Source organism: Arvicanthis niloticus, chromosome 8 (genome assembly GCF_011762505.2).
Source record: "Arvicanthis niloticus isolate mArvNil1 chromosome 8, mArvNil1.pat.X, whole genome shotgun sequence".
NCBI classification, from domain to species: domain Eukaryota; kingdom Metazoa; phylum Chordata; class Mammalia; order Rodentia; family Muridae; genus Arvicanthis; species Arvicanthis niloticus.
In genome coordinates, this window is record NC_047665.1 from 48,645,657 (window position 1) to 48,668,250 (window position 22,594).

Genomic DNA, 22,594 nt, shown 5'->3' on the forward strand with positions numbered 1-22,594 from the left:
CTTTCTTCAAAAAGGTACTGTGGACAATTTTAGCCACCAAGTTTTAAGGAATCAATGTAGTGTCCCAAAGGGAGATACTGTTTTTGTTTTTGTTTTTCCAAGCGACTATCTCCAAATTTTTACATCTAGACACAGACAAGGTAGATGGCATTAACAATCTAGGCACTGGAGCCTCCAGAAGGCAGTGTGTGCAGACAGGTCTAAACCAGCCTGGATGCTACAGCCTTGGAGCAACTCTTTCTAGAGGACTCTCTTGGCCTCATTGACACAGAGCCTTTTCTAGGCTCCAGAATAGTGCTAGTGGGTCCAGATGGATCCTTATGGTAGTGGGGGTTCAGGGCAGATGTCACCGTGGCTTTGGCTTATTGTATGTCAGGCTGAGAAAGTACCTTTATGAGTGTGGTGGTTCAGATTGATTATCAACCTGACGGGACTCCATGGGGATGGGACTGTGGGCATGTGAAGCAAGTGCAGAGCTGTAGCTGGCTTTTCCCCTTCACTGTGAAGGGAACAACTAAACAGTCTGAAATGGAATAAGGGACACGTGTTAAATAAACTAGGGTGTGTAGAACAGGATAAGACGGTCCCACTTTGGAAGACCTTCAGACTTCTGTCCTTGAAGGATGTGGTTTTGATGGGAAAGGGTACCACCTGGCACAGAGGATTTACAACAAAGACTTATGGCTGGGGAGGTTTATAGAGGGGTGGGACTGGGGAGGTGCCAGGGTATGAATGTAGAAATCAGAACTTAAAGATGAATGGGGCCCAGAGTATAGGTATGAAGTGGGAAGTCAGGGGTTAATACTGAATGAAGATAAAAATCTAGATGCTGTGAGTGCTTGACTCTGTTCCCCAGGAGACATTTGGCATCCAGAGTCATTTTATCATCATCATCATCATCATCATCATCATCATCATCATCATCATCATCAGTAGTAATGTAGATAAAGGTACTATTAGCAGCTAGTCAGTAGATGTAAAGAATTCTTATTGTAACTTGTTATGCTGAGTTTGGTTAATGTCCCTGACGGGCCTGCTCTTTTCTGAGGGGAGCTGTGAGGGAGATTTAGAGGGGAGAAGTGGTAGCATAGAGGCTGGGGGAAGGGGAGTGAGGGGAAAGCAAACCAGTGGAGATGTAATGCATGAGAGGAGATTAAAAGAAAAAAAATTAAGGGGGGATAATATATATACACTTCCTGTTCTAGTTTACACAAGCCTCAAGTTGCCAAAACATATATATTTTAGATCTTCATTTATTCCGCATATTCTTCACTTAATTGATAAGTATATTTCATTTTAAATGTCTAATTGTATATAAAGTTTGAATTGTCTTTAAGTAAAAATATATTTAAGTAAATTATGAGTAACATGGATATACATTATTATAGAAAAAAAATAGGAAGTCTCCTGAAAACCTAAAATGTACAGGATGGCCCTGATCAGAAGGAATTGGAGGCCTCCGATGCTGCTGAAGCCAAGGCCTGTTTCAAAGACATTATAGCGGAAATCTTTCGCTGCATCCTGCCTTACAGCTGTAGTAGTTGTGGGCGGCCTTTCTGTTTTAATGAACGAGCTTCTCATTCCTCTTTATCTCTCTACACCATCTTTCTTCATTAGCCTAGACACTAAGTAGAAAAGATTTCTGCATCCCCCTGTATTAGCTCTAAGTGAAGAAGTCAGCAAGTCCGCCTACATCTAGCTCAGTTTCTAAGAATCCGTCTTTACTTCACTGGGCTTTTAATTTATCGTTCCACGTCTGTGCCATTGTGGAAATAACCAGACAAGATAGTTTTATATAGCTCATATTACAATAATGTGATCGCAGTGCTACATCGCCCCACGTGCTTCAGGGCCAAGGTACTAATGCACTTCTCTGTCTCACCTAAGGAGCACAGAAGGTCTAAGCAGAGTGAACAGTGTGGAGGTTTGCCTAGGACACCGTGCAAGAGCCTCAGTCACATGACACAAAGGAGGATTAAAACAGACAGATGACACAGAGCACAGAGATCCTTTTCATTCAGAGAGAGAATTTAGAGAGACAGACTCCTGTGGATGGCAAGCCTCAGAAGTGTCTCTGTTCCTGTCTTCCAGTGTTACATGTTCCACATGTACGTGGGCGTCCGCGCTGGAGGGGGCATCGGTGATGAAATTGAAGACCCAGCAGGAGATGAGTACGAGATCTACCGGATCATCTTTGACATCACATTCTTCTTCTTCGTGATTGTCATCCTTTTGGCTATCATACAAGGTAAGCCACACCCAGCTGTGGCTCTTGGGTGTCTTGACCTTGAGCCATCTGCTGCTGAAGCCAAAATGCAAGGTGGCGTAACAGTATGACATGTCTTCTGCCAAGGCCAAGTAGAACCTTTTCTTCTAGTATTTTTTCCTTGCAAAGTCTCTAGAGGAAACAGAGAAGTATGTGTTGATGCAAACAAACCAACCTCACAACTTTTACCATACGGGGAATGAGCGTTTACTCTTGAACCAAATTAGAGTAATCACGTCCTGGGAACACAGATTTATGTTATATTCAATCTTCTGTTCCGACATGGAAGCAGTTTTATAAAGCTTTATAGTTTTACAGAACAAAAGTCATAAGTCAAGGCAAGTTAAAAAAAACAAACAAACTCACACATGCACACACACAAACATTGCTGAGCATATCAGAGAAACAGGTGTAAGAAGATGGGGAACGCTTTCCTATTGGCCTCAGATGCTACCGGATGACATTCTTAGCTTTGGGGTTGGTGAGAGCTAGGGTTCTGCTAAGTTAATGGGTTCTAAAAGATTTTTAAATCTATTACTCATGGAATGTTAGCTTCCACCACAAAGCAGTCAAGGAATGGGCTATTCAGGGGTCTAAAGGTAGCCCAAGCTCAGGTAATTACCGCACGTGTGTGTGTGTGTGTGTGTGTGTGTGTGTGTGTGTGTGTGTTTACACATGTGGAGAACAGAAATCAGGTCAATTTCAGGAGTCATCTACTTTGTTTTTTGGGAGGTGGAGGGAGTCTTTCACTTTAACTGGGGCTCTTCCATTATACTGGTTAGTCACTGAGCCACAGGGACCTGTGTCCACCTTTTGTGGGAATATTCCACCAAGTGCTGGGATTACAGGCTCACTCTACCATCTCTACCTTTTTAAATTCTAGGAATGAAACTTGGGTCCTCATATTTGCATGGCATGCACTGAGACTGAGCCATCTTCTCAGCCCGTTTGATCTCTACTTATGAAAAAAAAAAGTATTCTGCAGGGTTTGACTCCTAGTCCTGGAGTCTTAACCAGCTTTGCAAGCTTGAAGGAGCTGTGAATCATTCAGCCCGAGGCGATAGCCCAGGTTATTCAAGTCTCTAAACTCAACAATTGTGGATAGCTTTCAAACAAGGGCATCAATTCAAGTCCCTACTACAGTAGTTGGTACTCGATTAGTTCAGCATGTACAACCATATTGTTGTTGTACAACATTTCATTGGTGACTACCTGCTATGTGTCAGTTAGGTCTAGTAACTCACATTATCCTTTGCTGACATCATGAGGTCTATGTCAACACTAACAATTTCCATGGGAACTAATTAAGTCAAGGCAAGTCTCTGTAACTTGGCCGAAGTGTGCAGCTGCCCAGGCTGGGGCTGGAATCCATAGGCAGTCTGAGCAGATTGGATTCAGAATCTTCCCCTACAGCCATAGAGCACAGGCTATCACAGGTTTTCTCTCTTCCTCTGACTAACTTACAGTAAGATCTTTTTCTCTCAGAAAGTCACTCCTACTTTTGTTTTTTGTTTTCTGTTCAGCACATTTGTCTCAGCTCAAGTTAAATGACTGTAAACATGACATTATCCTTAATATTCCACAGGTGTGACTTATCTGTGATACTGGTAAGGTACACAGATAAGTATGAAGAACCCATAACCCATCTGCAATGTCTTTATGGAAGGAAACAATATTGCTTTATAAGTAGGAGAATTCTGGGCTGGAGAGATAACTTAGCAATTAAGAGTACCTACTGTTCTTCCAGAAGGTTAAGTTCTCAGTGCCATGTAGGGCATCTCACAACTTTCTGTAACTATAGATCCAGCACCTTTTTCTGAGTCCTGCGAGTACTCGCATATATGCATATATGTGGATGAATATATTCATAGACATACACATAAGTAAAAGAAATAATATTTTAAAAAGAAAAAAAGTCAAAACATTTGGAAGAAGTAACTAGAAAGTCACAGAACAGAAAGGAGGTAAAACCCCCAACATTTTCCCTTATCAAACATTCATCACATTTGATTAAATATAGAGAATTTATAAGGTTGGTACATATTTCTCCACATAATAATGTTTTATTTTTGTGGGGCTTTTTGTATTTTACAACCACTAATCTCAGCTACTCCTCTTGGCCTGCAGTAGGTAATAATATAGCTTATGTATGTGCCAAGTTAGCATTGTTTTTTTTTTTTTTTTCTAGCCTGTCACTTCATTTTAAAATGCTTTTTCAGTAAGCTTTTGGCCCAGTCACTTTATGTTCGGCTCCCAGAGAGTGTCACTTTCCTAGTAGGAAGCAGCCAGTATGGCCTCAGACTTCGCCCATGTTCAGAGTGTCCTTTATTGTGGCTGTGCATTCTCACTTTACAGAGAAGAACTATCCGTCTGAGGGATTATGATTGAATGAGTGTTCATGATTGATGGGGATCACATAGTCTTTCTTTCAATACTAGGTTTGATCATTGATGCTTTTGGGGAACTCAGAGACCAACAAGAGCAAGTCAAGGAAGACATGGAGGTGAGGTGTTTGTGGCTTGGCTGTGGGGTGCTGTGAGTTATGCCCAGGTTCCCCAGTGGTTACTGAATTCATTAGAAGCTGAATATAGTCCTGTAATTCTAAAATCCCCATACAAAGGAAGGCTCTGCTCACTTTAGCTCCCACTCAGGCCTTCAGGCCTGTGCACAGACCACTTGGCACTGTGCATAAAGATAAATCCAGAGCAGGGCAACGGATATTAGCCTAGTCCTAGACACACTCATTGGTTGACTTCATACCTGGACCAGCATCTGACCATGAAAGGACTTCTCCAAATCACTGATGAAATTCCGTAATGATTGCTCCAAGATTTGTACCTCTTTTGTTTGGGTAGTGGACTGTTTGGATAGCCAGCAAGTTTAGACTATCAGTTGAGGATGCAACTAATCCCGTTTAGCTGTTTTATCACGAACAGATCAGTCTGTAAGTGTAGATTGGTGCATGTAGGCTGCAGGAAAAAAAATGCAAAGACATTTCTGATTAGCCATCACGGTTGCTTAGGAAAACCCCAAGATTCAGTTCTGATAGCAGTTAGATTTGTACTCGGGTCCTATCACAATCCTTAGTAGGTAATGTTTGGTGTACATTGAGGAAGTCGTGTCTTCAGCTTCTTTCCAACAATGTGCTGCGTAGCAGTTTCTAGGGTGATGTAAACAACTGCCTGTTTATCCCAGGTAGGGAACTGTGTCATGCCAAAAAAAGTGTTTCCACCCAAGTCTAACTTGGACCAGTGAATGCCTTGGGATTATTTACAAGGACATGGAGGAGGGGTTACTTATAGGATTATAGAAGTGGAGGATATTGACAGTAGCTTGGATGAGGGATATATCTATATCTCAGTATGGTTGAGGGGTTGTTCATAAGAGCATAAGAGCAGTTGCATTACTGAAGAGCCACCAAGACTGGGTAATGACTCAGGACAGCTATATCCCTAGAGCTCCCATCCCACCTTACAGACGGCCACACCTGAGAGTCTCCTCCTGCTCACCCAACCTGAGGGAGGGGCCTATTGAACCTGAACCTCTCTCAGCTTCCTGAGCCATCTGAGTATTTCTTTTTCCTCTAGAAGCCACAGGCTATCTTCAGAGGTGACAGCTACACAACCCAGTGGATGTTTTCTCTCTCTGCTACCTCGTGCTTCCTCTGACATCCTGTTATCTCCCCTTGTCTTCTAGACCAAGTGCTTCATCTGTGGGATAGGCAACGATTACTTTGATACAGTGCCGCATGGATTTGAAACCCATACTCTACAGGAACACAACCTGGCCAACTACCTGTGAGTGCCCCTTACAAGCTCTCCCCTTCCTCTGGAGCCAGTTCTCTCCCTTTCCTACGAACTCCAGAAGTAGGACAGTGATTGGACTTGGGAGAAAAAGGCTGGTCCTCTCAGCCTTGGAGTAGGCGGACTTACATAATTAAGCTGTCTATTTTCATGTGAATGGAATAGGGATGGGGTGGTATAGAGCCTTGAGAGAGGCTTGGCCACGGTCCTATTTCAAGCAGGAACCCTCTGAACGCAAGCCTGAGATAACACAGACCCTTCCTCATTCCCCACCCCTCTGGGTACTAAAGAAGATTCAGTCAAAGATGTTTTGTTGTTTATGATAATAGTTATGATAGTTAGAGTCTTTTGCTTGTTTACTGGGCTCTACATATGTGTATATGTATTTAAATCCATATAGGTATATGTATGTATGTATGATGCATGCATGTAAAATAAAAATATGGCCTTTCTAGGGACTAACCAAAACTGCAGTTTATCAAAATACCATTCTTAGTTTTGGATCCAATTTTAACATCAGATGGATAATGTTATTATGCCAAGTAACATGATTGAGAGGAAATTAGTTGAACTATGCTCAATTAACCTGACAAAAATAGAACTTATGAAGCTAGTCATCAATTAAAATTAGTCACTGTTAATTTGAGCCTGACTAAAAACAATGTACCTCCGAGGGCCAGACAGGGTTGTACATGCCTTTAATCTCCAAGGGCCAGGTAGTGTGCCTGTAATCCTAGGACTGGGGAGGCAGAGGCAGAGGTGGATGGATCTTTACATAGTGAGTTCCAAGGCAGCCACAGCCACATAATTAAACTCTTGTGGGTTTTTTTTTTTGTTTGTTTGTTTTGTTTTTTTTGTTTTTGTTTTGTTTTTTTTGTAACGTCAATATAAAATTGTGTGTGAAATTAGACAGGCCATCTCAGAGAACATGCTTATTTCTTTCTGGTATATTGTAATTAATTTTCAGAAATTGAATTTGTGGTGTTTTCCCCATTTTCAGAATTCATTGCAATCCAAATATATGTCAGCCTCTTTCCTGTTTAGTATTTTCATGTAGTCCATTCCTGACCAGTCTCTCTGTCTCTGTAGGTTTTTCCTGATGTACCTCATAAACAAGGACGAAACAGAACACACAGGACAGGTGGGTGAATGCTGGGCTATACACTATCATCAGGATGAGACTGTAGAAAGAGAGACAATAGATAACACAGCAACATGTAGATATTCAACACTAAGGGGAAGAATTTTATTTTTCAGGGGCTAGAGAGGTGACTTAGTGGTTTAAAGTGCTTTCTGCTTTCTGGAAGACTGAGGTTCAGTTTCCAGCACCCATGTGGTAGCTCACAGCTACCTGTGACACCAGCTACAAGGATCCAATACCCTTTTCTGGCCCCCACGAGCCCCATGCTCACCAGCGCACAACTACACATACAGATTTGAGCTGGAAAAAAAAACCCAATGCTTTCAGATATTTATTATGCTATCCTGTATGAGATGAGTATCAAACAGACTGCCTCCTTTGAAACAGCAAAATTCTAACTTCACATTCAAAACTAAGCTTTTAACTGAAAATACTAGGTTTACTTGTGAATTCCATCTTTTCTTCTTCTGTAAAAATTGTGGTTATTATGTGGTCTATACTTTAAAATGAATATAATAATTGGGGAAAAACATTCAATGTCCACGGTTTTTAGGAAAATTAAAAATTCTCCTTCTGGGTTACTCACTACAAATGGATAATAATTTGAACTTGGATAAAATTAAAAATGATAATAAACAAAAACCTTAGAGACATAAAAAACATCTTTTTTATCATATGTTGGTCAAGCTTAGGACATTCTGTTTATCTGGAGTCACGTATTACTGAAAGTAATTTAAGTGGGGCTATCTGAATGCAATGGGACTTTTCTAGTTTTAATGATATATCAATGGAGTTTAGTATTTTCTACTCTGTCCTATGTTATTAAATAGATTTTGGAGACTAGGTTAACAGATTGGTTTTCTCTGCTTTACAGGAATCTTATGTCTGGAAGATGTACCAAGAAAGGTGTTGGGAATTTTTCCCAGCAGGGGACTGTTTCCGGAAACAGTATGAAGACCAGTTAAATTAACATCATACCTTCATACCTTGATTGTCTTTGAAAACCAAAAGCAATTTCTCTTCTCTCTCTCTCTCTCTCTCCTCTCCTCTCCTCTCCTCTCCTCTCCTCTCCTCTCCTCTCCTCTCCTCTCCTCTCCTCTCCTCTCCTCTCCTCTCCTCTCCTCTCCTCTCCTCTCTCTTCCCCTCTCTGTTCACTTGGAAACACCTGCTCATATTTTCCACTAACCAGAATCCTATGCTGATGCCCTGATGTTCAGTCTCAGAGGACCTGACTGTTCTCCCCCCACTTCACGTATCTTCATTGAGAAGCAAAGACAAAAGGACAATCCAAATAAGCATTCAGACTTAAACAGGAACTCTGGAAAGAAATTCATCATGGATTCTCTACCATACCACCCATGGACAGCTTCCCCTGAGGGTCATGGAGTCTCCACAAGCTGCCGGACCTGTGCAGCCAAGCATGGCAGCCACACTCACCCAGGCTCTTTATTTTGCCATCCCAGAAGGAAGTGTCTGAGGGTCATAGAGCACTGTAGCACTTAACAGGTTACCATGGACACCAGTTGCAAAGGGAAATAGTGCCTTACTCTAAGTGGGTTGAGCTATGCAGAAGATAATGTGCACGACAACACCTTTATTTTCTTTACATCAACCTCTTTTCTCAGATAAAATGGTTTTGTGATTTTGGTTTCTTTTTTTTTTTTTTTCCTTTATTCTTTTCTTTGGTGGAGGAGGGTAAGAAAAACTGTCTGCGCTATTTTCAGAAGAAGGGTGGTGTGTCTCAGGACAGAAGGAGGCTCTTTCGTCATCCAGCTATGTCATATTTACCCTCCCCACTTTGGTAAACACTCTGATGCAACGTGGCAACTTATGAAATCTTTGTATGAAAAACAAAAAAGACTGCAAAAAATACAACTTTCAAAAGAAATAATTCATTGCATGTTTATTATGCAAGTTTCAATGAACAAAGAAAGCCTTCAGAAACCAGTTGATCAACACAGGAGAACTTTCGTGATAATTACATCCATAGTAACAAAGCTGTGGGCTTATTCATATTTCTGGAGTCAGCGTCATCCACTGACAGTTGGAACCATCACCAACGTGACAGTAGTCTTGGGTTTTTCTCTTTCTTTTGGCCACCTGTGATCAGTCATTGGTTAAGGACGCCTTGACAGGCCATCTTTTGATATCCAAGCTGAAGCAATATCCATTCAGAGATTTCATTGGTTGCGTCATAAGACATGGGTGACCATGTACATCGATTCATTTTATGTTTTACTCTTTTTTCTTTTTTTCATTTTGAGTCCTTTTAAATGTAATTCTAATCTTTACAATTAAAAAAAAAAGACAGGTTCAGAATGGAAGCGAGGTCATTCTGCGAACATTGGAGATCTTTTATTACAAGTCTGCTTGTTAATTTTAGAATTGTAAAACGGCTCTAATTAAACTATTTAACTAACTTCCTTGTTCTTCTCCTATCTCTTCCCACTTCATGTATATCAGGGAATCAGAGTTCCAAGCTTTTAATTCAGTTTAATTGTGTTTAGGAGAAACCCAGGCATTTCACAGTCAGACACTCATAGCAGTATTTGTGACTGAAGAGTTGGGCCCACCAGGTACTTTGCCCCTTCCCATCTTCTGGGGTAATTCAATGACAGAACTAACTCTCTTTCCACTTTTTAAATTTTCATACATATTTCACTTTAAAGAATTCTTCCTTGCTCAGGGACATGAACTTACAACCCACTTAATATCTTAATAGGAAAGAGAAGTAGACCATAAGCAAGTAGTTCATTAAACACATAGACACAAATTAAACATGTGTTATGTGCCACAGACCATCAGGGCTGTCAGTGATCATCTTTTCTATTACATTTTATCACATCATCAAAGCTACAGAACCTAACTTTTGTGTTTGTCTTTCTGTGTCACTTTTATTTGGGGGAGGGATAAATCTTGGTGCACTGTATAAATTGCTTTCAAACTTTCTTGGAAATGAGACTTTATGTCCTAAAGAGTCTGAGTCAAGTAGATCTGGTCAGCTCTCTAACACATCAAAGAGCATGTATCCCTGTGCCATGAAACACTGTAGAGGAAGGTTCACTTGAGAATAAGTCATCATTCAAGACAAATTTTAGGTTTAGATTCAGATGTTCTATTTATAATGTGCACATTTTGGTAGACCCCAAATAACAGTAAAGGTAAGAGACAAAGGAAATAAAGTCATAGATTTGTGGAGGTCTATGCGTTTTACTGACTGACAGCTCCTGGGAGGTGGTAGAAATACTAGGGGAAAAGACATTGGGATTGGCGAAATGAGGGTTCCATTAGCCAGTGGGCTTTGAAAGACATCAGTAGTGAAAGAAAAGTAAAATTACAGGTGAGCTACTTGTGCAAGTCATACCTTTGCAATCACTATTGACTGACAGAGCAGGACATCACTGGAAGACCATCCAAGAGAAGATGGTAAAAATCACTATGGTGGTACACGCCTGCAATTTCAGCTCAAAGATGGAAGCCCTGGTCTGGAAGATAAACATACCCTTACACTACACAAGCGAGTTCAAGGTCAACCTGTGATGGGTGAAACTCTGTCTAAAAAGCAAAAACAAAAGGAATCCAACTGTATCAGCATTATTTATTTGCCTAGGAAATAATCAGGGAGTCTCAAACACAGTGTGATTCTACCTCTCTGATTTTCCAGGCTGCCTGAGGCAAACACACAAAATGTGCTCTGTGAGGTATTTTTCTCATCCCTATGATCGAGTACTTGACATGAAGCAAATAATGGGAGAAAGGATTCATTTTGGCTAGTGGTTTGAGGGATCCAATTTATCAGGGTAGGAAGGCATGGTGGCAATAGATCCATAGTGGTGGAATCTGTTATATGGTTTGTTTGTATCTCAGCTGGTTGGGAAGCAGAGAAATCAACCCTGACTGCTATGGCTCTATATCTGCCAGCTGGATCCAGGTCCAAAAGGTCCCACAGACTCTCAAAATTACAGGACTAGTTGTGGACCAAGTTTTCAAGCCTTTGGAGGACCATTTAAACTCAAAACACTATAGTCATCCTCTCAGAAATATTTTATCCCACCTATTCAGACATTATCAGGAGCACTATCATGGTCACCCTGGGGACTTACAAAGCTTCCACACATACAGAAATCATTAAGATTTTCATCAATTCTCATCTATTTTTTAGTTCCTGAAAACAATTTTCTCTGTGATCCACAGAATGGATTCAGATTAATGGTCTTAGCAAAAGCTTTCCAAATGTGATAGCTCTCCCTAGGTGTACATCTGGCAGTTTTTCCAAGAATAAGATGCGGCTTCTTTTCATTCTCAACCAGTGTTCCTAAAAAGAGCCATCTCATCCACCCCAAATGTAGCTTTCTTATTAGCCTCTTATCCTATATTAACCAGGACAGTGTGAAATATCACAGGCTCCTTATGACCTTATAGAATTCAATGGGAAAGCAGAGAGTCAGGAAAGGTTTAAGTAAATACCAGTGATGCCCACTGACACGTTGACAGTCTGTTTTTCTGACAAGGGGATAGAGGCAGGGTTTCAGCATAACCAGCTTCAGTATATACAGTTGAATACACTTTTATGAATGAAGAAACAAAGTCTATTCTAATCCTGTGCCATAAGGGATGCCCTTCAGACAGCTTGCTTTGGTGTTGAGCCCATTTCTGTAATGAAAATTTGGTTTTCAAAACTATTCATCAGTTATTTCACTGTTGTGGTTATACCATTTTAATTAGCGTGATTTATTTTTTGTAGTAGAACCATTTTAAACATCCATTTTAAGCTTAAAAAGGAATGAGACTCAAACTATGGTTATTTTATTTGGCTTTGACAATTACTGGGGGGCTCACCCCTAATCTACTATTCTAACTGCTGGCCTGGCAACCTCCACAGTGGTGTACCCCAAATACTTGCTGTTTTTCTGGCCATGTGTTCATGGCACCTTCTACTCTCTCCTCCTCATTCCCCTTTCCCTTCCTCTCCACCTCCAAGCAGGTAACTCAAAATCCACCTACCTCGAATCCCTCTAGTAATTGGCTGTATCCATTTTTATTTAACCAATAATTTTAAATGAAGGAATAAGATTTTCACAACAAAAGCTGGTAAATGTGAGAATTCACTTGTAGGTCAAGAACAGAATTTAGCATTACAACATATAGCAATAGACCAAACCTCAACAGTTTTAGTTGATATTTTCTCAAAACTTTTGGAAAACACTACTAAGAAGATTTTATAAGGTTAAACAATTTGTTAAGATCATGTCACAGAGGTGTTTGATAGCAAAGGGGAAACTAATACTTGGCTTCCTTGCCCATGTCAGGGAGGGCAAATCTCTCCCCCTTTGCTATGTTCTGTGTTTGGAAGCCTACAAATTAAGCTGAGAAGTTAGAAGAGCAGATAGATTTAAATGTTGGCTATGGCTTTATTTACTACTATAATATGGCTTAACTTGCCCATTCCATGAGCTGTGATAGATATAAGTTGCTAATGTAATAAGAGATGAAAAAAATATAATTGGTATAAACATTAGAATGCAAAAAAATGAAAACATGTAAAAGTAAGACTACATGTCTTATAAAATAAGATCTTAAGATTAAATACAAGGGTCTATGAGGTGACACAATAAAACAATAGTTTCCTTTACGGACATGGCTTAATTTAAAAAACTATGAAGTGCCTAAAAATAAACAAACTGGAAAAAAGTACATGAAAACCATAAGTTTTACTAAGCAATTCTTATTCATGTGTGACCCTGGGAGTTTGAAAAAAAAAAAATGCGGGTCACTGATGCTGCAGAGATATAATCTCAGATGCCCATGAGTTTTCTGAAAGGATTTAAGTTTTAGTAGTATTTTGTTTTATAATCAACCAGAATTGTCCATGCATATTTTTCTTATTTGAAATGGGAAGGGAGATATTACTAGAAGCCTGGGGAGGCTAAGGAGGAGAGGAGAATGAGAGAAAGAATGAACATGAAAATACATACTCCGATGCCCTTTCCTTCAGTCTCTGCTACTTGGGATCCATCCCATCTGCAAACACCAAACCCCAAAACTATTGCTGATGCTGAGAAATGCTCCCAGATGGGACCCTAGTATGGCTGTCCTCTGAGAGGATCTGCCACATCTGACTGAGACAGATGCAAATACAGCCAACCATTAGACTGAGCCTGAGGACCCCAATAGAAGAGTTAGGGGAAGGACTGAAGAAGCTGAAGGGGATTGTAACCCCATAGGAAGAACAAAAAAAAAAAAAAAAATCAACCAACCAGACTCCCCAGAGCTCTCAGAGACCAAAGAGTACACATGAAGGTACCCATGGCTCCAGCTACATATGTAGCAGAGGATTGCCTTATATAGCATCAATGGGAGAGGAGGCCCTTGGCCCTGTGGAGGCTCATTGCCTCAGCATAGAGAGATGCTAGAGGGGTGAGGCAAGAGTGGGTGGGTGGAGGAAGCACCCTCTTAGAGGCAAAGGGGAGGGGAGATGAGATGTGGGGCTTGAGGAGGGGAGACTGGAAAAGGAGACAACATTTGAAATGTAAATAAATAAAATAAGCAATTAATAAAAAATTCCAATAAACTTTTTTAGGTAATTAAAAAAGAAAGAAAGAAAAGATACTCTGTGCTGAAGCACACAGAACAACTTTGTTAGGATGAAAACAGGACACAGATGGGTCAGGAAGGGACACCAAAGAGATTTACAGTATGAAGAGTGTTTGAGCCATTGTTATTGAGTTCCAAGACTGAGGAAGAGAGCCACAAAAGGGGATGTCCAGTTGACTTCTGGGATTTGTGAATGACCTCAGCTGACAGAAAGAAAGGATATAGAAACCTCTGTCTTCTGGCTCATGGGATCCAAATCTGCCTGTGACCTGAATGATCAGGAAGTGAACTGTATTGGGTCCAATGACCTAAATGAACAGGAAGTGGATTAAGCCCTGAACCTCTAGAAAGGAACAAGCTGTGTCTACACCATCCAACCTGTAGATAATATAGGGTCCCTGCCCTCCCAAACTATGAAATAACAAATGAGTATCGCTTCAAGATGCCATATTTGTGGCACTTTACTATCCTAACAACAAAACTAAAAATGAAGAGAATGTCTGAGTGAGATACACATGAGACAAAGCTAATGGAAGTTTAGATTACATAGATGCCTTAAAAATATGTAGGAAAAACTACTTAAAACACACAGGGAAAATAAAATTGCATAAAGTACGGCACGTCTTTTAAACACAAAACATAAGAAAATAATCTGAATGAATGCAGAAAACAGTAAATAGATAATACTCTCTTGTGATAGAAGTGAAGAAATTTCTCAGCCTTAAAGAACATCTACATAAGGGGCAAACTATGAAAATACTCTATGCTGAGAAATGTACAATCCCAGCAGAAGCAGTGACAAAACCATCACCAAAGCTGCCTACTGCAGCCCCTCGCACTTTATACTCAGCAACATGAGAAGCGAGCTGATGTAAAGTACGGGAAGACATTCACACTCTAAAGTGAAACTACGTAGAGTAGACAGAACAATGGGTATGTGTTTAAGCTGCAGACATTTACATTTCTATATATCTATATTTTTTAAATGGCGTTTTCCTGATTCCTCCAACCCCAGCCTGACTCTGCAGAACCCAGTCTCATTTTCATCCTTACCTGTGATTCCGTTCCTGCGGGAGCCATTTACCCTCAACAGATTTACCAATTTGTCCCATACTCCCTATTGTGTAACCTAGAGCCCATAACCACACTGTCCCCCACTTGAACATCTCCATCACCTTCCCTAGGCTGTTATGTCCCTGGGCTTCTATGCCTCATGCAGCCACACATAGACAGTTATTCCAGCCAGCAGCACATTCTATCCTAGTAACCGTGGGCTCCCAGGGGCTTCCCATACATTCTTTCTCACATTTCTTGTGAAGAGGCCCTTCTTAGTAGTCTTGGATTTCTGTGGCCATGTTAGGGCACTCCCACTGAGATCTATGCAACTGAACACTCATATAATGAATTTTAGGTTGCATTAGGACAGAAGAAAGAGGAGGAAATGAATAAAGGGGGAATGGTATTTTGGTTTTCTGACTGGCCCTTACATTTTTGTTATGTTGATTAATGTTATTTAATCTTTATTGTTAAATTGATAGGATTGGTGTCAACTAATAGTCATTCCTCTGTATAGATCCTTGGGATTCAAGGGAGGATTTATTTGGGAGGGAATACCTTTCCCATGAGTAGGTGATATATCTGATGTGTGGCCCACAAATAGAGAGGTTCAGAAAAATCCTTTTAGCCAACCTGGCCTGCCTGGGTTTGTTATTGGTAAGTTTACTTAGCCTTCACTGACATAGAATTCTAGCTTATTCTGTCTTCTAAAATGGTCTGAAGGTTAGCCACTCTCCAGGTATCCCCCCAGACTTTCAGTACTACATTGTTCCTGCTGAGGCCTCTCTCTTCATGCACTGAGCAATACCCCATTCTTAGACCCTATCATATAAGCCATTTTACTAAGTCCCCTTTCAGCAGTGTGTGTGTGTGTGTGTGTGTGTCACGTGCACGCACACGTACTGGTTCTGTTATTCTACAGAACCCAGTCTAATACATCAACTGGCAAAGGATTTTTAAGTTGTTTTGTACGTGTTTGAATTTCTTTTAAGGTGTGGCTGACCAACACGTTTTCTGATTGACTATGATCTTTCAGCTGTCTTGCAAAAGCACTGCCAATTAGATTAGTCTTGGCTTTAGCTGCTTTATGATGTGGGTTGATGACTCAGGTCTTGGGGCTTTGCATGCTACATAGAACTCTCCGTGGTGCTGAAAGCCTTCCCATGCTTTACAGACCTAATGGACTCTACTGGAGGAAGCATAACCAGCTCCAGCATGAAGAAACAGAGCAAAGAGAGGGGTGGAGTTCTTGGCTTGCCTTGGCCATATGTTTCGAGCACATGTGCCCTGGGAGTCAGTGATTCCTGATCAGGACAGCCATGCCTGTCTGATGCTGCCTCCTCTACTGTGTACCAGAGTGGCATGTTCGGCTATTTGAATCCAACATTTTGAAGCAGTTTGCTTAGTTGATCAAGACACACAAATAAATACAGGGCATGACATTTTCTAGCTATGGACTATGAAGCAGGTATTATATAAGCTACACAATTCTGACCTTACCCTTTCTCAGCCCTTAACTTGACACTTTTTTCTGAAAGGGCCCCACTCTTGCCTCTTACAAATTCATTCATTCTCTCTGTCTCTCTCTCTCTCTCTCTCTCTCTCTCTCTCTCTCTCTCTCTCTCCCTTTCCTCTCTTTCATCCTCACCTCTCTCTTTTCTATATCCTTAGTAACCCTGAAGATGACTATAATTTTGGACTTATTGGTAAAGTTGGGATTTTGTGGCTACTCCATTGATGTGCCTCTGTTAGCTTACTTGTTAAAGCTTATTGTGTACTCAGGTCTAGTTCTTTTTGTTTTGAAAAATAAAATATGACCTAGTTGAGGATTTCTATATTTATGGGTTTTCAGATTATTCTGGCAGATATACTATCTAGTTATCCATTACTGAAAAAAGTCATGGACCTGTAATCTCAGCATTTGAGAGGCTGAGGAAGGAAGATTCCAGGTTCAAGAGATCCTGGGATACATAGTGAGATTCAGTTAACACACACATACATATACACATGGAAGCCCGGGAGAGCAACAGGACAGAGGGACTAAGGGACAGAGAGAAAGAGACAAACAGGCTCAGGCTAAGAGAAAGAAGAAATAGCTTGCCCTGTTAGCTGCTGAGAATTCTGAGCATTAGGTCCTACATATTTCTAACTATTTGACAGTCTAATTTCTGATAAATAGTAAAGAAAATATTGAAAATGTTTACAATTAGGAATTCCAACAGTGGTTCTAGATTCTTTCTTTAATGCATTCATTAGCTATGTTTTTCTACAAGATACTAGGCTAAGTGTTTTTGAACACAGAGGCAAATGAAACAGAATATAAAACATCTAATGCATTTAAAGCCCAGCTTTCTTTTCTGTTAGATGACAGGCACATAAAGTACTCAACATTTACTATGCACTTGAATAACATCCAGACCTGGAGATCAGAAGACAACTTGTGGGATTTGGTTTTCACTTCTACCATGTGGATTCTGAGGATCAAACTTGGGTCATCAAGCTTGAGAGAGCAAACACCTTGACCTGCCATCTTGCTATGCTCTAGATCCTGGTCCTTTATTACATTTGTTAATGGTTTCTATTATTGCCTCAGGATTACAGTAAAGCAAATACCTTTTTACTTTGCATTTTTTGTTGTTTAGATAGTTTGAATTACTACCAGCTCTAATTGTCTAGTTGTGCTCAGGGTGTAATTACACTGCTAAAGTCTTTACAACAGACCATTCTGTAATAAGTTATGCCTGGAAATGGCTCTTCACTCTGGAAATGAGAGAGAAGGATTAGGTTGTTTTCCAGTTACATGGTAACTTCAAAAGCTTTCCTTATATTCCATCCCTGGAATTCCTTGTCTGTGTCATTGGCACATGGCTTCCCCTCAATGTACCCAAATCAGTTATATATTACTTGACTGTCTTTTGAATTCTCTTATGAGAAACTTGAGAAGGAAGTTGGTCACATTTGTAAGCATGTTGAAAGCTTGACTTTCTGTGGGTGCTTCTGGTGTCTCCTCCACCCCCTCTTAGTCAAGTGCAACCTAAACTTTCTGTCACATCTTCAACTCCCCTACAGCAAAGGTTAAAACCTTCTGAGTCATTACTGAATCAGAGAAGTAAGATCATAACATTCCTTTCCTGTCCTTCATAATTTTTATTGAGTTACAGCCAGATATATCCATAGCTTGCTGTCAAATCTCCAATTCATAAAGTTGTTTTTTGTGGTATAACCTTGACATTATATTGCTCTCAGCTCCTAAAATAAACTCTCTCCAGCAACCCCTTTCTCAATGCCCCGACCTTGTTCAATCTCTGTCAGCACCGTATGTTCTCTATGTCTGGTCTAAAGATGGCTGCTGCTCCTTTCTGACTTTTGTCCTGCCTCCAACATTGTGTCATCAGCCTGCTTCCCCCCCTGGGGCTCTACTAGAGAAGATCCCAGTGAATACAGCTCCTATCCTTTTACTTCTAGGTTCTGCTAATATTTCATGGAGTCAACTGGGATGTCAACTTTGCCCAGATCTCAATACCATAAGAATTGTTCTCCAGAAATTAAAATATACTTAAGAGGTTCTCAGAGATGGAAAGATGACACATTGGCTAAGGATGCTTGCTGTGCTTTCAGAGGACCAGAGTTCAGTTCCCAGCATCCATATTGCATGACTCACACCCATCTCTAACTCCAGCTCTAGGGAATCCAGTGCTTTCTTCTGGCCTCTGAGGACCATAGATGCATGTAGTCACACACACATATACACTCAAACACATAATTAAACATTTAAAAACCTTGAAAGTTGTGTGTATGTGTGTGTATGTGTGTGTGTGTGTTCCAGGGAGTGTCTGTGGAAGTTGATATTCTTCTGTTTGTTTTAATATTTTACAATCTTTCTAAAATCACCTTCAGGGGTATAGAGGAAAACTCCAAATATATATGCCATGTGCATGCTGAATGGCTTCCTGACTGCATGGTGGCAGGGTTTTCCTCAGAAAGGCACAGCTGCTCTTCATTAGCTTGGGTGGTGACAGTCATTTTTTTTTTTTTTAAAGACTTCCATATAAACTTTGTTCTATTAAGTACTCTGGTGGAAGTGGTTATAACCAGAGTCAAGGTTTCGATTTATAAAGTTTTTATGAAGATATTTGTCTGTCTGTCTTATAATGTCTTGCTCTTCAGATACCTGTCAAGCATGCTGGAAGATCAAAATGCAGAATCTAAAATTATTTTTTCCACACTGAGAAGATATAAAAATGTCCATGTAAAACATATCTAAGCAACTTGAGAGGCTTCCAAGGAAGGAAACCATTTACCATTCTATTTTGTAGGATGAATTCCTTCCCCACTTCCATCACCTCAGTCATAAGTGACCCAGTTTGTTGCTACTGAAAACGGACTGGCATCAGTTCAAGACATCCCAGGCACTCACTCACTTCCAACGAGCAATAATCAGTGTTTGTAAGCAAGGCATCCATCCTATCCCTGGGACTTCACAGGCTTTCCCATCTGTGCCAGTGCAGAAAGAATTGTGTTTTGTCACATTTCAGAAATCAGAAAGCAGATTTAAATGCCTCTGGAGAATTCTATAGTCTTCCATGAGATAACTGGCAATACCCAGAGTACCAGTGAGTGGGAATGACTTGGATATTCATTCTTAGATTCATTTGGAAATGAGAATGTGAGGCCTAAGAGGGCTTAAAGCAGGTTGCTATCATCTCTGAAATGACAGACAGGTAGATGGCATCTGTGTAGCAGCCTCTTCACATCCTTATCCTGATCTTTGTGTGTCAATGTGGAGCGACTCCATGATCATGCCTTTCCCGTCTAAGGCCATGTACCTCTGAGTCCTGTCCCAAGCTTTGCTTATGTGGCTGTGTGGTGAGGTCAGATGTTACTTCTCTGGGGCTCATAGACCTGTCATCTGGGTCAGCAGAGAAATGCTGTCCCATGTTCCTCTGGGAGAATAGTGCAAAATCACACAAACAAAAGCACCAGAGTACACATTTCCACTAAGACCTCTAAGGTCTAGAATCTAATATACAGCATGGGAACTTTCAAATTTTGCATCAACTAAATACAACATGGCATAGGCAAGACAGTACCAAGATAGAAGCAACCTGCCTTAAGCCAGGACGGCTTCAGAGAGCTCTAGTCTACAACATGAGGAGGAGGAGGAGGAGGAGGAGGAGGAGGAGGAGGAGGAGGAGGAGGAGGCGGCAGCATGTGTGGAAAAAAGACTGAAGATACAGTGGGAGCTTGAGCGTGACAAGCCAGCATTTGCCTCATTTGCTTATGGTCTGATGAGTTGGCATCTGTGGCTGATGGATTCTCAGATGCCGTGACCCACCAGGATTCAGCCACTCATTACAAAGACATTCTTAAATTGTTTGGTAGCAACTTTGCATACTAAATTAAGTTATTGTCTGTTATATAAGGACTCAAAGTCCAGACGCAGCCTAGGTAGGTTTTAGTTTTGTTTAGCATGATTATGTAGGCTGATTAGATAGCTCCATCTGTAAAGTACTTGCCGGGCAAGTGCAAAGACCTATGGTAGAGCCTTAGAACCCAACTGAGAAAACAGGACAGGGTGCCCCACACTAGTAATTCTAGCACCAGGAAGACAGAAACAGGCAGATCCCTGAAGCTCACTGGCCAATTGGCTTAGACTAATTAGTGAACTCTAGGACATGGAGAGAGCTTGTTTCAAAAAAAAAAGTGGATAAAACCTGGAGTCATTCCTTGGGCTCCATAGGAGTTCATACACACATGCATATGCACCTGCACACAATGGATATGCAGAGGAAACAATAAAACAGCATGACAATAGTGACTACTACCATATTGTATACAGTCTACTGATATTAGATCCCATGTGTCTTCACATCAAGAGTAGATGTTTGATTAGCTGCATATGACATGGATATTCCCTGTTCTAATTGTTTCATGGTCATAATCTCACAGTCTTTCATAAACAAAACCATAATGTCATACTTCAACACACACACACTTTGAGTGGGGGTGTAACACCTCAACAGAGGTGAGGGATGAGAAAGGAAGAGATTTTTAAATGCCCAGAGGACAAGTGAATGACCACTGGAGGTGCAGCTGGCTCAGCAACATGCTGTGGAATTGCTTTCCCTTCTCCTTTCCCTCTACTTCTCACTCCTGTCTGTCAGTCACATCACGAACCACATGAGACTACCTGTGTAAGTCTCTCCCTCAGCTTCCAGTTTCAGTTGTTTAAACCAGCTCAGACACTGTTCAGTTAGAACAGATGCATAGCTTAGATCAGCCTTTCTGCCAACTTCCACTTTTAGAAGGAGAAGAGAAGGGGGTAAGGTGGGTACTGGAGCCACCCAGCTTTCTTAATATGATCACAAAACAAAAGGTGCACAGGGAAACACCTTCCCTGATAATAGGAGGCACACTGTTATTAGGATAAAAATCTCAGGAGGTAGCAGGAAATGACTTTAGCAAATGCAGAGTTAATGACTTAGCAAAAATAATATAATTAGGTAGATCCACGAAACCTGCTTTTCTCTCTCTCTTGCTCTCTTTCTGTCTCGTCTCTCTCTTTTTCTCTCTCTCTCTGTCTCTCTCTGTTTCTCTCTCTGTCTCTGTCTCTCTCTCTCTCTCTCTCTCTCTCTCTCTCTCTGTATGTGTGTGTGTGTAGGATATGCAAAGATTGTTATGAGTATGAGATTAAAGCTTGCTTACAGTGTAATTAAATCCCAAGCGCCTGTGCTGCTCAAAGGGATTTGATTTTTTATTTTAATTTTGACTCAACTTTTGTGAAAGTCCCTGGGCAAGTTAGCTATGAGTGATGCAGTCCTGCATTGGGAGACTCAGATGGTTTGGGTGGGTGCTCAGCTGGAAGAACACGTTTGTACCCTGGGGCCTTTCCTGCCCTGGCAAGTGAGCGGTGAGGAGAGAGTAAGTAGATCTGGCAGCAGGCTCTCTGCTAGCTGCTTTAAAGGCCTTCTCCATTTAACTTCTCAGTGACCTTTGGCCACAGAAAAGGCCTGCGGCATCCCTGATGCAGCAGTAATGCGTGATCCCTGGCAACGATATAGAAGTTGATATTCTGACACGGTTTGCTATTATAAAACAGAACTTACTGCACTTAGTAAGCGACGTCAGGAAGAAATGACTGATTAAAGGTTGAACACAAAGACAAGTACCACCTGAGTTTTCCCTCATGCATGGCCTCTAGGATGGGGATAAGGGTGTGGCATAAGAAGGAAAGCTATTTGGGATGTAGATTAATAGAAAATGGGAAACAGGAAGCTTAAGGAACAGCAATGGAGGAAGTGAATATGAGCAAACTATGTTAGCTGCACACATGGAAATGTCATACTAAAGCCCCTAACTGGACGATTAACAACAACAAAAAAAGTAAAGAATTAGCTCAGTGAAATTTGTTATGATCTTGGAGATCAATGTCAATAACAAAAAGAGCAATTGTTCATTAGTGCACTGTGTGCCAGGCACTACACAAATATTTCTTTTTCTTTGTATTTTGTATGTTTGCAAATGGTATATGTTTATAAGTACGCATGCATGTGTGCCCATGTCTGCACATGCAGAGGCCAGAAGGGGACATCTGATACAGCTCTATTACATGCAGAGGCCAGGAGGGGACATCTGGTACAGCTCTATCACTTTCTATTCTATTCTATTCTATTCCTAGAGACAGCACTTCTATCTGAAACTTGATGTCGGTGTTGTTTTATTTTGGGTTTTGTT

General features: G+C 40.9%; 1 protein-coding gene across 1 annotated transcript in view; it reads left to right on the forward strand.

Moving 5' to 3' along the window:
• The window catches only part of Ryr2 (ryanodine receptor 2), a 566,557-nt gene extending 552,889 nt beyond the window's left edge, over positions 1 to 13,668 (forward strand). Inside the window, exons 102-106 of the mRNA XM_076939363.1 lie at positions 2,092 to 2,248; positions 4,705 to 4,769; positions 5,963 to 6,063; positions 7,159 to 7,210; positions 8,085 to 13,668. Of these exons, the coding sequence (XP_076795478.1) occupies positions 2,092 to 2,248; positions 4,705 to 4,769; positions 5,963 to 6,063; positions 7,159 to 7,210; positions 8,085 to 8,180 (471 nt within the window). The 3' untranslated portion in view covers positions 8,181 to 13,668. The remainder of the gene's footprint in view (positions 1 to 2,091; positions 2,249 to 4,704; positions 4,770 to 5,962; positions 6,064 to 7,158; positions 7,211 to 8,084) is intronic.
• Positions 13,669 to 22,594: the final 8,926 nt, after the last annotated feature.